Source organism: Odontesthes bonariensis, chromosome 11 (assembly GCF_027942865.1).
Source record: "Odontesthes bonariensis isolate fOdoBon6 chromosome 11, fOdoBon6.hap1, whole genome shotgun sequence".
NCBI lineage: Eukaryota > Metazoa > Chordata > Actinopteri > Atheriniformes > Atherinopsidae > Odontesthes > Odontesthes bonariensis.
In genome coordinates, this window is record NC_134516.1 from 18,583,961 (window position 1) to 18,598,973 (window position 15,013).

At 40.8% G+C, this 15,013-nt stretch overlaps 1 protein-coding gene across 1 annotated transcript in view; it reads right to left on the minus strand.

Moving 5' to 3' along the window:
* Window positions 1-15,013, minus strand: part of mgat5 (alpha-1,6-mannosylglycoprotein 6-beta-N-acetylglucosaminyltransferase) — a 100,080-nt gene that overhangs the window by 17,245 nt on the left and 67,822 nt on the right. The window contains exon 11 of the mRNA XM_075477843.1: window positions 9,816-9,949. Coding sequence (XP_075333958.1) covers window positions 9,816-9,949 — 134 coding nt within the window. The remainder of the gene's footprint in view (window positions 1-9,815; window positions 9,950-15,013) is intronic.

Consider the following 15,013-nt stretch of genomic DNA (forward strand, 5'->3'; position numbering starts at 1 on the left):
CAAGTGGAACAAACTGCCAGTGGAGATTAAACTTTCACCAAATGGAGACATTTTTAAATCCAGGTTAAAAACATTTATTTTCTCGTGTCTCTGCATGAAATCTGCACGCTATCTTTGAATTTATCTGGACTGTTGCTTGTTTTTAAATTCATTCAAATTATTTTATTTGTTTGTCTTTATATTCTTTTATGTATTTTTAATGCTTCTTACACTCCCTGCTGCAATGCTTTTATTTTATGTGAAGCACTTTGAATTGTTTTGTACATGAAATGTGCTACAAATAAATTTGATTTGATTAAGTTACTTTGTGTTATTTATTCATTTGTGTCCACGATTTCTTCTCTGACCGACCCCAACAACAACAACAACAACAACAACAACACGAGCTGTGAGCATCAGAAGGAAAACAGGAGAGAAAAGACGCTCCGTCACCCTCAGCTGCCTTGCTCTGCACATCTACTCTTACGCTTTGGCTGCAAAGTTGCTATAGAAACGGCTCTCTCTCAGAGGCGGTCGAGCCATTTTCATAGAGGTCTCACCGCCAACTTTGCTCCTCCACCGACAAAAACAAGTCCTTCAAATCCTGGATCTTTCGTCCCTGGTGTCTTTGAGTGAAGGTAATTCTCTTGTAATGAGGTCGGTGTTAGTCACAGGCTTTACTTAAAGCTGCCACAGAGGCAAGTGTAAACAACACCGAACCAAACCTGCAGATAACACGAGATATATATATATATATATATATAGATGAATTCAATATCTTTACATTTGTTTCGGGACTTTGACGATTTAAATGGAATTAAACAGCATTTCATCCATATAATCAGCTGAATTAGCTTTGTTAGAGCAACCTTCTGTCATGGAGCTTATCAGGCATGTTTTCCTGATGCGGTAAAGCACTTTCAACACCGTCTAAATGTCCGAATGAGTTCCGGACTTGGGCCACGTGTTCTCTCCTGAGAAGGTTGAAATCTGCAAGCTCATAAGTTTCTCATTAAACCTCAGAGGGAAGACCACGCCGGTCCTGAGCAGCAGCCAGATTTCCTGATCGCAGCTCCTAACGTGGCATCAGATTGAATCCATCGTTTTTTTTTCCTTGGATGTTTACAAAATGGCTCAAACCAAAAAGCTGTTTGAGATGGAGGACTTACAGCAAGAGGAAGAGCACTAAAAAGGCCCAAAATGAAAAGGAGGATGTTATGTTAATCAAAAACAAACAAACTTCTCTTCTGACGGCCAGCTGCACTGGTCTCAATTTAAATGGGAAATGAAAAATGTGCGAGAATGAGAAAGTGTGTGTGCCCGGGTGATTTCATACACCTGTGGGATGAATGTGGCCGCTGCACCTCTGCATACTGATCAGGTGGAGAAGGTTTAGTCCATTACCTGCCAAAAACACATTCATTTCCAGCTGAAGGTCACATCTGTGACGTTCCCAGTTCCAGTATTTGGTGTGTTCTCCAGTTTATGTCCAGAATATCGTCTCTTTCCTTTGAATAGCTAAATACAGCAATAAAAAGGCGATAAAACAAATATGAAGTTTAGTACTTCGCCTTTATGCCAGTCTGAATGACTTTATTGTTTCATGATTTAACTCCTTACATGTTAAATAAAGATTTATTTATTGTCTTGGGTGTCTCTCAGTGCAGAAAGAGGAATTAAAGTTCAGTCCAGGGACAAACTAACCCAGTGGACTTCTGTTTTTATGTCATTTATATCCTAACTTGAATACATCCTGACAGAATACAGGCAGGACTGTGGTGTTTAAAGCTAGTGTCTAACAAAAATTTATGAGGGAAAAAATGACCATATTATTGATAAACTAACTCAATTAGCATCTCACTGCTTTGCTGAATTTATTCTTTTTAAATTAACCAGGAGAGCGGCCATTTTACTACCATGAAAGCCAGATGAGAGCCATGAAGAAGTAATTGGGGTAGTCAGTGGTTGTGGACGCTGCTTTGAGCAATGAGCTAAGAAGTAACCTCAAAGAGGCAAAAACGTGAAGAAGCGTGGCCATGTTCACATCATAGAAGGCAGAAAACAAGAATAAATGGCTTGTTTTTTTTTCATATAGATGTAATTTCGCTCCCAAACTGCAGGTTTACTTGAGGTTCCCAGAGTTTCTAAAAGCAGAATGGGAGGCAGAGCCTTCAGTTATCAGGCCCCTCTCTGCTGCCAGTAAATGTCCGGGAAGCAGACACCCTTTCCACTTTTAAGACCAGGCTTAAAACTTTCCTTTTTGATAAAGCTTATAGTTAGGGATGGCTCAGGTGATCCTGAAACATCCCATAGTTAAGCTGCTATAGGCCCAGACTGCTGGGGGGCCTCATCTGTCACACCTTTCCTCACTTTACTCTCTTTTTCCCCCCGTTTATTTTCTCTAATAATATTATGTACATGTGACATTATTGTGGTCATTAACTCGTGTTTCCCTGTTCCAGTAGGTATCCTTTGAATGGCTGTATAAATAAAATACATTTACATTTATAATGAATTGAACTCCAATTGGCATGAATTGGATTTTACTATTTAAGTGCCTTGAGAGGACATTTGTTGTAATTTGGCGCTATATAAATAAAACTGAATTGAATTGATTTTGTTTCTAAAAAAAAAAAAAAAAAAAAAGTGGGAGGACAACATTTGAGATGGTTGCTATCTCCAACTTTACCACTAGATGTCAGCAACTGTTACTTTAAATTAAGTTTTGCGTAAACAAGCATGAATGTTGCAGTTGAAATTTGAAATCTTGAGTTTTCTTCATCTTCTTGTTGTCACAGTTTGAGCTGCAGCCTCCAGTAGCCTCTATTTTATGCGCGAAGCTATCAAATCAAAGTGTTTTGTTTGTATAATTTTCATGGTTTTCATTCACTAATGAGGCAAATTTGAAGCTATCCTTTCAGAAGCCGTGATGTTTTCACACGTTGCATTGAATTGAATAAACTAGGCTGTGTAGTTTTGCCAGAAGGTGGTGCTATAGGCTACGTTAGTGGTGTTTTTAATCAACAGAGGTCCGTTTCACGTAGCAGGTTTAGTGAAAACTCTGAGTTGGTTAACCCTGAAATGAGGGAAACCCTGAGTTTTCCGTTTCACAAAGGGAGGTAACTCAACCCAGAGAAAGAGGGGTAACTCTAGCCTGTTTCACAAAGGGAGGTAACTTAACCTCACGGTCAGTTACCGGAGTAACAGACTCTCTGAACCTAACCTGGTCGGGACCAGGTTTTATTCAAGAAACCTTGAGTTTCTTTCTGTCTCCGCCCTCTTTCAGCCACACGCGCCATTTGATTTCCTCATTCATTCAGTCAGCAGAGCGAGTTCTTCTACTTCTAGAAGTCCATTAGGCACAGTAGGAGGCAACTTTTTTCACGAACATGTCCTTTTGACAACGATCCCGTGGATGAAGGTGCAGCATTATTGCGCAGAGAAATAAATATTCGTCTGAGATGGTTATCAGACCGCGCATAGATTTTTGCATTTACAGACAATTATCTTTTTGAGCGGCACTATCAGAATGTGTTGGGACAAAAGAAAAAAAAGACATAAAAGACAAATAAATATTTGTATGAATAGGCTTAAAAAAGATATATATATAGGCCTATTATATTTTATAAAGGCACTCGTGTGTGGGGGGTGGATTCCCTCCGGGCAGTCTTCGAATTACGGGGGGTACCGGGGGGGTCTGACCCCCCCGATTGAGACTTGATACCTCCCAAATGGGACTAAATTACACTTTTGGGGGGTACTGAAAAAATTGATCTATTATTAAAATCAGGTGTTGAAAATGTCTTGTTACTTAGTATTTTTCAACGTGTACCATGAATAACCAAATAAAATGCGTTTTGGAACACCCCTTCAATGGACTGTACCACCAGCGGGCGTTTCGCATGTTCGCAGGCAGCTCGCGCATAGTCCAAAACATCGGCAGCACTGAGATGCAGGGTTTTGATGCCCGTTAAAATGATGTTTGAGATGCGAGCGCGTGGAATTAAGCTGTCAAGGTGGAGGTTTCCCGTGATTTGTTAAATGAAACTAACAAATCAGACTAATATTATTTCAACTTTAAAGCACTGAACTTACAAACACTCAAGACAGGTGACCGCCCTTCCCTTTCTCCCATGAGAAAAAAGTTAGCCTACATCAGAATTCCATCGAGTCAACATGCACAAGTAGTCCCAGTTCAAAGACAGAGGCGGACTGCTCTAATCCAGAATACACCAACCAACATACTTGATGTCAGAAAATAAAGTACAAGGCTTATCATGTGTTTAAAGCACACTTGGAATAATATCATTTAACTAAGTTAGAAGAAGGCAAATGGATAGTGTGACTCCACCAAGCAAGAAGCAAGGATAGCTGTGTCGAGCAAGGAGGCAAAAAGGATAGCATGCCCACAAAGAGGTAGGAAAAATGGGATTCCTTACCATATGTCCACCGTGACAAATATAGGATTAATCATAATTTTGACTGTTTGAAGCCATTTCATGTAGCAGCTAGCAGTATACCATGACTACTAGCACCACGGGGCTGTCTGATAGCACTTTTCAATCTCAAGAAAAGCGCACACTGTTTACAGCGGACATTACAAGCTATGTTGAGTTTGGCAGTTGTAGTCTGATAATTTACAGCTTGATTCTGTATGCGTCATTGGGTTCACTTTGCTGATTGACATTTCTTGATTGCGTCTCATGGGCACTACATAATGTAGGCTAGTTGCTAGTTTGCTAGTGGGCTTTTGGTAAGCCATACAGCTGTTTGAAGTTGGGTCGTTGCTAGGTTTAATATTTATGTATTATTCTGCATGTGTTGGTTCTGCTGCTGTGCTTGTTGCTAACTGGAAAGTTAGCAACGTCCTGCTGCAGCAACGTGTGTGAGACAAACTTTGGCTAGGTGGTTGAACTTGACAGTGCTGCGTGCAGATTTGAGCTGAATTCACCTGCGCAGCGCGGATTTTGCAGGGTTGCCAGATGATTTCCAAACATGCTCAAACCCCGCCTGGAGACACTAAATCTAAACTAAACCAGTCTAAACTGAATTCTATTTATTTCTATGGCCATAGAGCCATATAAAGATACAGAAAAACTCGCCCAATACCCATTTTTACCTGCAGACGGTCATCCAAAACAGCCCAATCTGGCAACACGGAGTTTACGGAAACGAGTGCTTTGATGTGATCTTCCCGCGAACGTGGTCATTTGATTCATATGAGGCTCTAGCAGGGAGTTTGCAAATGATAACATATTGTTGTGTTTGCATATCATGATATTATCATGATATATATATTTTTTTGGGGGGGGGGGGTCATCAATTGATCCGCAAAAAGTCCGACCCCCCCGAAGTCCGGTGGATAATTCGAACACTGCCTCCGGGGATTCCCTCAGCCACTGGCCTCCCGTTAGAGGTGGTGGCCACCACCCGTTTTACGGGCATCTGCCTTCTTTCTGTTGGCTCAGTAGAAGTCTGTGTTAGTTTAAATAGGCTTAATTATTTAACAGAACATGATATAGATGATGACTCTAAATTGTCCTTCTGAGTGACTGTGAGTGTGTATGGTTGTTTGTCTCGTTTGTCTCTATGTGGCCCTGTGATGGACTGGCGGCCTGTCCAGGGTGCACCCCGCCTCTTGCCCATTGACCGCTGGGATAGGCTCCAGCCCCCCCGCGACCCGACTGACGGATTCAGCGGTGTATAGATAATGGATGGATGGATGTGATATAGATGAGAAGACATAGTTTATGTGTGTGAAAACAGCATTATGTTGGGAATAAAATAACTGCACAGTCAAATAGCCACTTAATATTTATTTTACAGTGTAAAACATGATCAAAATGAGGTACCTCCATGTCGAGGTCTCACCTGTTTGAACATATATATATATATATATATATATTTCATCTTAAACTGCTGCCAAGTGTGCTTCTCCCCTGCGGGATTGCACCTAAATGAAATAAATGAATGGGCTACCATTCAAGCAGTTTCCCTGTAATAATATTGTGATTGCAAAGGACTACATTTAAACTTACGCTTTTGCAGCAGCAGCGGTGTTGCACTTATTTCTAAAAACGTATTGAAACTCGCCGTATGAGCGCATTAAGATTTCCAATTCGAGGTTGGTGAAAAACGTAGCCCCTCCTCTTCCCCGTTGCCAAGGTGACTCGTCGAATCGGGGCTCCATTGATGCTGGCTTTTTAAAGTTGTGGTGCACGCGCTAAACTCAAGGTGAACTTACTCAGAGTTGATTAACCTCACTCAAATCAGCGTTTCTGGAACCGAAAACTCAGGGTTTTCTATCTCAGAGTAGATCAACTCAGAGATCAGGAATAGACTCAGAGTTGGTTGAACCTGCTACGTGAAACGGACCCCAGAAGTGGTAGCTGGAAACAAATCTTGAGGAGAAAAGACAATTGTGTGGAAACCACAAGAGAAGGAGGAAGAAAAGCTCCTCTTCAATATATGGGATGTTAACCGTGTGCCGGTTAAGACCGGAAACATGTCATTTTAAACTTTAACAGGTCAGTCCAATTCACAGACGTGTTTCCATGCAGCCTGACGTGCATCAAGCCTTCTAAGAAAGAGGCAAAAACGACCTCAAGCAAGCGTATTTTGAGCATTTCTGTTTGTCGAGGTTCAAATCAACAACAGCAATGGAAATACTATCTTGATTTAGTATAAACATTTAGACCTTTACATAAATGTATGTGTGTGTATATGTAGACATACGCATTTATTTATTCAAATTTTTCATTTATTTATCTCTCTACCACCATGATTCTTACACAAGCAATGATATTTTGTTTTGTGGTTAAAAACGTCCCCCTTAAAAAAAAAAAATTAATTACATTTTTTTTCTTCTTCCAGTTATTTATTAATTTTATTTTAATAATTATATTTGCTATTATTATCGGTTTTTTTTCTTGTATGTACCTTCTCGTTCTATTTTGTTCACTGTTTGTAAATGAACAAAATGTGCAATAAACATATGCAATGGAAGCCACTTAAAGAGTCACTTAAAGCACCTCGGGATACGTTGTGCTTTCCACTTCGTGTTTACATCCTTTGGAAATTAAACCTCTTTAAGAGCAGAGAAGAAGACCGAAGGACAGCGCAGTTCAAAGGGACGACGGGAGGAAAAGGGAGTAAGCCTGTCAGCTGGTTATCAGTCAGCGCTAAAATGGCCCTTTAATTAAAAGCAGGAGGGAATGAACACGCCTGGGAGCCTGATTAGCTGTTAATGCCCCTCGCTGCGAGCTGATGGGCTCCTCCGTCTGCCCTTTTTAAAGCTCCACTAAATGGCACACAACTGCATGAGCTCTGACTCAGCGGAGGCCAGACACCACGGCAGCTCCCTACAGGTTAAATGTGGCTTTGTTGACTCGAATATAAGTGCTGATAACCGATAGATTTGTTGTACTTTTGACTCCAATTGGGTATGCCAGCTCCAGGGGAAAATGTAAATGTTCGTTTTTCTTTTTAAAATTAATTTATGGAATTACTCTGTAAATTAGTTTTGATTATTCTATTATTTAATACATATAAATGAACTACAAATGAAATTCTGAACAATACAATCAATTGATCTAAGTATCATCTTCCCTTTTGAAATGTGGTATCTCCCAGCCCCCCCCCCCCCCACGAGATGACGGAGCCTGGAGGTCAAAGCTGATGTTATTGGCGAGATTTGTTGTTTGCTAATTAATGTAAAATATGAAACGGAAGCAGAAAACTTTAGATTTATTTATAACCAAAAAGAGGGCAGGTGATGATGGGTCCAATGTTGCCCCAGCGGCGGAGGAAGGAGGACCAGGTAGTGAAGGCTGTTAACGAGGCTGTCCACTTCAGCACCTCAGCCGCTAATGCTAATGCTAACAGGGAGACGGAGACGAGTCCATTGTTATGTTAGCGGCTATGTGAGTGAGACTGCATTTGCACACAGATAAGCTACATAGCAGACTTTTGTGGTGATTATTTGCTGGGCATGTATATTTTATATATATATATATATATATATATATATATATATATATATATTTATTTATTATTGATTGATACTGTAGTCATGTGAATATAGTGACCTTGCCGTACCTTAGCTTTGGCTGAATTGACGCCGCTGATTATGAGAGTCAGCGATGTCGATAGTTATGTGATCACGTAAGTTCTCCTGAGTAATAAAATAAGCAGAAACGTCATCCCTCGACAGCTGTGTGAACAAATGAAGAGGTAAAGATTAAGGTTAGTTCGCTAAGAAAAAGCAAGGAGGATCCATCTGAGACCAGCTGCCACAGCTGAGAGTATTTCCAGTAGTTAAGTTAAGCTCATTATCCAATTCTCCTCGTCACACAGCTTCTTGATGGAAGCAAGCGTCCGCACTACAGGTATATTACAAGAAGACTATTCTCCCTTACAGCGTCCATTATTATTTCATGAGTGACTCGAAGAGTCGGTTGGATGTGGAGCGACCCAGTCACAAACATACATGTGTCGGCCGAAAGCTCATCAAGGCGCGGGCAGTAATCCAGCCATCCATGAAAAGCCAGACAATGAACAAATCTTGCCAAGTCTCTAAGTCGTTTTTGTCTTGGATACAGTAATCCCTTGGTCTCCGTGCTGCAGTGTGAGCATGAATTTGAATATATTAAAGCTCCCACAGAGGGGATGATAAGCTGCGTTTGAGCTGCTGAACCAGAGTGTTAATAAGTTTCCTGTGAAAGTTTTACCCAAGGTTGTTCAAAGAGTTTCACTGGCAGGTTCTTACAGGTCTGACAAGTAGTTATAGGTGCACTGATGTTCTCTGGTATGCCTCATAAGATCTGTCACTTTCATCTTCAGAGGAAATACTTAGAACATGTACCGACTGTGCGCATTCATTTGTGTAGGAATGCTTGTTCTTTAGCACACGGTTAGAAATCAGAGCTACTACTGAGTCATGGGTCAGGGTTGGAAAATGTGAAGCATATATGGTGTGTGTGTATATATATATATATATATATATATATATATACACACACACACACACATATATTTTTATAAATATATATATTTTATTTATATATATATTTATATCTATTTTATTATAATAATATATTTAATATATATATATATTTTAATATTTTTATGTATTATTTTGTGTATACACTGCTTCAGTAATGTTGAGCTCCGGGCTCTGGGGAGGATTCATCCCTCCATCAGACCTGCTGCCACTGATTTTCAGCCCACTTCTTGTGTCCTTTGGCACAGCTCAGCCTTTTCTCCCTGTTTCCCTTCCTTAAGAACGGCTTCCTGACAGCCACCCTTCCATGGAGCCCATTTCTGATGAGGCTTGGGCCAACAGCAGATGGATCAGCTGAAGGTCCAGATGCATCTCTCAGCTCCTGTGTCAGGGCTTTGCTGGATTTTTTTCCTCTTTCTTAAGGACATCACTTTCAGATCCTGTTCATCTGCTGTAGATAGTTCTTTAGGCCTGACACTTCTTCTTCTGTCCTCCACTTGTCCAGTTTCCTCAAATGTTTTAAGGACACACTGCACACCATGCTGAGATATGCCAAGTTTTCAGCTAACAGCTCTTTGGGAATCACCTTGTTGCTGCAGAAATCCTGTTTTCTGTCTGTCAGACTGTGTTATCTTTGCTGTTTTTCACAGATGCAACTAGAGAAATAAGCTGTTTGTTATGTGTCGACACAACACTGGTTCATCCCTTGAGTTTGGTGCCTTTTATATGCTTGAAAATGTGTGAAAAAGCAGAAAATATCCAAAGAAAACTTCTATTCACAGACCACTGGAGGGATGGATGAAGACTTTTAGTATATGTAAGGGCAGAAAATTACCTTCCAGAAGTTGTCAACCTTGCCATAGACAAGCGACTGGTTCTGTCTCTTGATGTCATCGATGTGCTTGATGTCGCTGGCGTTGAGGTGCTGCTCCACAACAAAGCCCAAAAAGCTGTTGTCTGGCGTGTGAGCTGTGACAGAAAGGGAAGAAAAATTAGTTTGTGTTACAGTAAACTCAAATTATTTTAACAAAGGGGTGACATGGAAGTCTGTGATGAATAAAGAAAACAAAGCTAAGCCAAAACAGAAATAAATAACTCTTATAAACGTGTCAGATTTCATTAAAAATCCACTTTAGCTGCAGAATTGAGGACTGATCATAAGGACAGAGTTTCCGTCTCCTCCATTCCCCACTTCCAAGCATAACCGGTTACTATGGGAACCACCAGAAGAAGCGGTCAAGTGTGGAAGCCGAAGCTGGCAGCGCTTTACCTCACGACCATCTGTCTCGTACAACAAATGTGCAGACAAGGGTTGGGAATGTGGACGGAACAGATTCAGGCAAATATGAAACGGCTTAACACGATTATTTAAGGTGGAACACTGACATCAACAGCCTGAATTAGGGAGGTGGTTTGCACACGGTTGTGGTTTGTGTTGGAGCCCCGGGAGCTGCCGCGGTCAGAGCTGCTCACCACAGAGCTGCTTACCAAACGGAGGTCGATCAGTTTGGGGAGGTAGAATCCACCTCCACACAGTAATAAAAGGGAAGACTTCAGTGATTTCATTTCATCGTAGCAGATTCCACCACCAGCCTGCGCTTCATAGGATCTCAGCAGAAACAAAGCTGCGCTGTGGCAAATAAAAGTGTTTTTCTGAGTGTCGGCTGGAATGTGACTAAATGACTCCGTGTTTGCTCACTCGGCCTCCTCGAGGAGTTAACATACTGGCTCTGGCCAGTTAAGCAAACACGGAAAGAGAAACAGAGCAGCAAGTGTGTTAAGGAGCCCAAGTACTTACTGAATAATGACAAAAATGTGCAGAAGCAGGGAATTAATTCGTATCGTAATGAACAAAAAGAGCATACTCGACTGTATTTTACATCAAACTGTCACACCGTATTGCAATAACAGCGTCTAATGCTTCCACACATGATCCACTCTGTTCAAATCTTCTTCTGGACTTCAACCCACAGAGAGCACAAAAGAGCTTTTTACCCACCGAGTACAGCTGGTCCACTTTGCATCGTGTGTGTGTGTGTGGGGGGGGAGAACAAAGGAATGTGGGAGTAGCTGTTATGCTGTTATCATCAGATATGTGTGAGGTGTTTGGGATGGGGAGGAGGTGAGTACGCAAGTTTTTCACCAAAGTTCCTGCTTCAAAAACGGTTAAAGAACCGTCAGAATTAGACTGACTGTCACTCCCCATGACACCGATAAAAAAAAAGAAAAAAAGACTTGGCTTATATCTTGGCTGCTGCTGCTTAAATTTTGGCCTTTTATTGGTTTAATTGTGTGTTTCTGTTGAAATGATCAATTCATCAAGTGCATTTAATTAGCAGCAACTGGATGCTAATCAGCTTTAATAGCAAAGCTGGAGAACTGGTGTCTGACGGCAGCCTGCTGCAGCAGATCTGGAGATGACGTGTCTCTCTCTATATCTGCTGGAGATTTTTATCATGAGTTAAAGCTATGGTAGGTAATCCTAGAGAGCTAGCAAGAGAGCTAGCAAGATTCGAAAGTGTCCCCTCCTCTAAGCTCCACCCCCCCCTCCCCATTCCGTCAGTGCTTCATCCAAAGCCGGTGGAACCGCATGCGCACATGGAGCAGGGAGCCGGCAGAGGGGGGCGTAGGCAGAAAGCAGAGGCATCTGATTGGTTTTTTGTAGGCGACCAATCCGAGATCAGCGGGATTGGTCAGCTTTTTCTCAGTCCTGCAGCTGCCACAGAGGTCTGATTATTTTCGTCCCTTTTTCTAAATACATCTTGTATAGATTTCTCTCAGGATAGACGGACCATTTCACCCAGTATTACAAAATGTGTTTCTGAACAGGATTACCTACCATGTCTTTAATCATAAACGTGTAATCATGTAGCCAAACGGGAGCTTTTATTACGTCCGATATAGCTTTTCGTAGCCCAAGTAATTCCTGGAATAAGGAGGAGTTAACCAAGGAGACATCCGTGATACGGAGAAAGAATAAGATAAGAGAACAAAGAGGACGTTTAAACCGTTTTTCCCCTTAATCGTCATGGGAAATGTGAGATGACTGACGGGTAAAAGGGACGAGCGTGAAGTCCTGACAAAGATGCAGTGGGATTATCGGGAAGGTGATATTATTTGTTTCACTGAGACATGCCTGGAGGAACGACCATAACTCCTTCCTATTCGGCTTTCAGACTTTTAGGGGCGGACAAAGGCTGCAGGCAGAGTTCACCTGTTCCCTCAGCTAAGCTGCTGTCAAACACCAGCCACAATCCATTCATGGAGATCTCTAAAGATTTTAACATCCTTCCAAAAGTTTATCATCTGATTTTAGGTTTTTTTTCCATCTTATTTTGTATCTACCTGTTGAAAAAAAACACATCAATAACAATGATTTATGCCGCAGAAACATCTGGAATCAACACAGCATTACTGAATTGAATTTAACTAAAATATTTGCCGTGGATGCAGAAAGGTTGGACCTGTCAAACACTGCTTCTGAATTTTTGTTTATTTTTTGTTACATAAACAATGACACAGTGAAAACTGCTGTGTTGTATTTATTTATTATTTTCATGAAGTTTTTAATCTATTCTGATTAGGGCTGAGCGAGTCAACTCGTTATTAACGCTGTACTTTATCGCGTATTAACGCAAGTTTTATTATCTATTTTATTATTGTAAAAGTCTGTTGCTCACAGGCTTTTATTTTGTAAAAGTCTGTTGCTCACAGGCTTTTATTTTGTAAAAGTCTGTTGCTGTCTGCTGTGGAACCGGAAAAGAAAGTAATCGGCGGATCCACCAAACATGCACTACTTTTGAATTCATTTTTGGATTTTGCGTACAAATGCGATTAATCGTGATTAATCAGGGAAATCATGCGATTAACTAGATTAAACATTTTAATCATTGCCCTAATTCTGGTATTTAAAACCTTTAAATTTCCAGATGGTACACTTTCTTTTTCACATGACTGCAATTTAATATTCTTTGTAGGATTATTACTTTTTTTTAGATATATAACAGGTAACCTTTTTTATTGACCATAAAACTTAACCAAATATGATATTTCTATTAAAAAAAAAAAAAAATCACTTTTATCATCTATTATTTCCAAATGCCTGCATCCTGTTTCTCTGTCACATTCATTTAGAAAATGCAAATTCAAAGATTAACTCATTAGTTACATTGAAAAGACTCTACATTCATTAAAAAAAAAAAACACAATAAACTAATGCAAGCACACCTGTACATTCATCTCAGCTCAAGAAAACGATCCGGAGGCAGATGTGGACCGTGGCACTATGAAGAGGCTGCTAACACTCGTGCACCAAACTGACTGTGTAAACAGGGCAGGCTGTTAATTAGTGCTCAGCCCTCTTGATGCATTTGGCAACAGATGCCTCTTCTCCCACCAGAGCCGCCACTCAAAATGTCACTCAGCTTGCAGCAGCTTCATTTACGATTAGCTAACAAACAGCCTGGGAGGACAGCACAGTAGGAAAAACAGCTGCTTTGTTGCTGCTGACCAACCTTGTTAGCAGGGGGGACAAATCTGGATTCACTCGGTTAGAGCGGAGGCCAAATTTGGCACAACCCGGTCTTAAAATATCTACATGGAAATCATATCAACTGGTAAAGCTGCCTCCGTGTTAGGCCTCCAACTAAAAGGTGGTGTTGGACGGTTTAATTTCTTAAAGCGCTCCTAAAAAAGACCACACAAAACTCAGGGTTCATACACTTTTTCACCAACTTTTTTCCATGACTTTTCCAAAACCTTTTACTGCATTTCCATGACCAAAAGACCAATGACCAATCGCGTGCGCGCGGGCATATTATATACATAGCCTATAGTATACATAATATATATATATATATATATATATATATATATATATATATTTACGTATACTATAGGCTATGCCTTACTATAGGCTATACGCTGCCGTTATACTATGTTATACTACATTAATTATATTCACTTTTTTATTTATATTATTCACTTGCCTGGTGTAGGCCTTGAGTCAGAGATGAAAATGAATAGGCCTATAGGAAATTAGGTCGTGAAATCATCATGAAGACAAATTTGTATTTATATCAACATACGTATATTGTGGAGATAGATATAAACAGGGTTCATACACTATTTCATCTGTTTTTTTTCTCCATTGGCACTATGGCTCTTCACATGAGGGGCAATCTCAAATGTACACACATACGCACACTTCCTCTCTCCACAGCTGAATCCCCTAGCAATCTCGCTGTCGGGGAACATAGCGGCGAACAGCTTGCTTGTGTCTTCTGACGATTTGTATTTTTTTTCGTTTCGCTTTCGTTTTTTGACTCGTGGATCATCGTTTGCCTTATTGAGGAACCCGCGGCACTGCTGGATGGCGGCTGTCTGTTGCCGGTGTTCTCACGAAAGCCGTTATTGCTAGGCTGCTAGTAGTAGCTGAGGCGATAGCCTTGTGTTTCTTACCACTCAGGTGGCTAACAAGGGCCGCTTGGCCCATATTTGAAACATCGAACGTTTTGTGACACAACTTGCATCGGGCACGAGTCTGGTCGTCGTCCCTGGCAAGCCATTGCCGGTAACTTTCTTTTTTGACAGCCACAGATTATTAAAGCTACACTTCCCCGGCATATTGTAACATCGCCCAGCATCACGCTAGACTGCGCTTGAAAACATTTCCACCCAAGACAACTCGTGACAATTTACATTTTATTACGGCGCATCATTTTATTATGATAATCGATTAAACACTAGATATATTCCATGACTTTTCCAAAACTTCTCAACAAAATATTTTTTTCCATAACTTTTCCAGGGCCTGGAAATTTATTTTTAAAATTTCAAAACTTTTACGGGTTTTTCATGACCGTAAGAACCCTGAAAACTACACCTCCATGCAGATGAAAAGGAAAAGGACGTGCCAGTGATGATATCAATCATATCTTTATAGGTACAATCGCAGTAGCAGATCTCTGGCTCTGCCTCAAGGATAAGTGCTCTGCTACTCAGTTTAACCTCTGACCGGGAGTATTCATCATC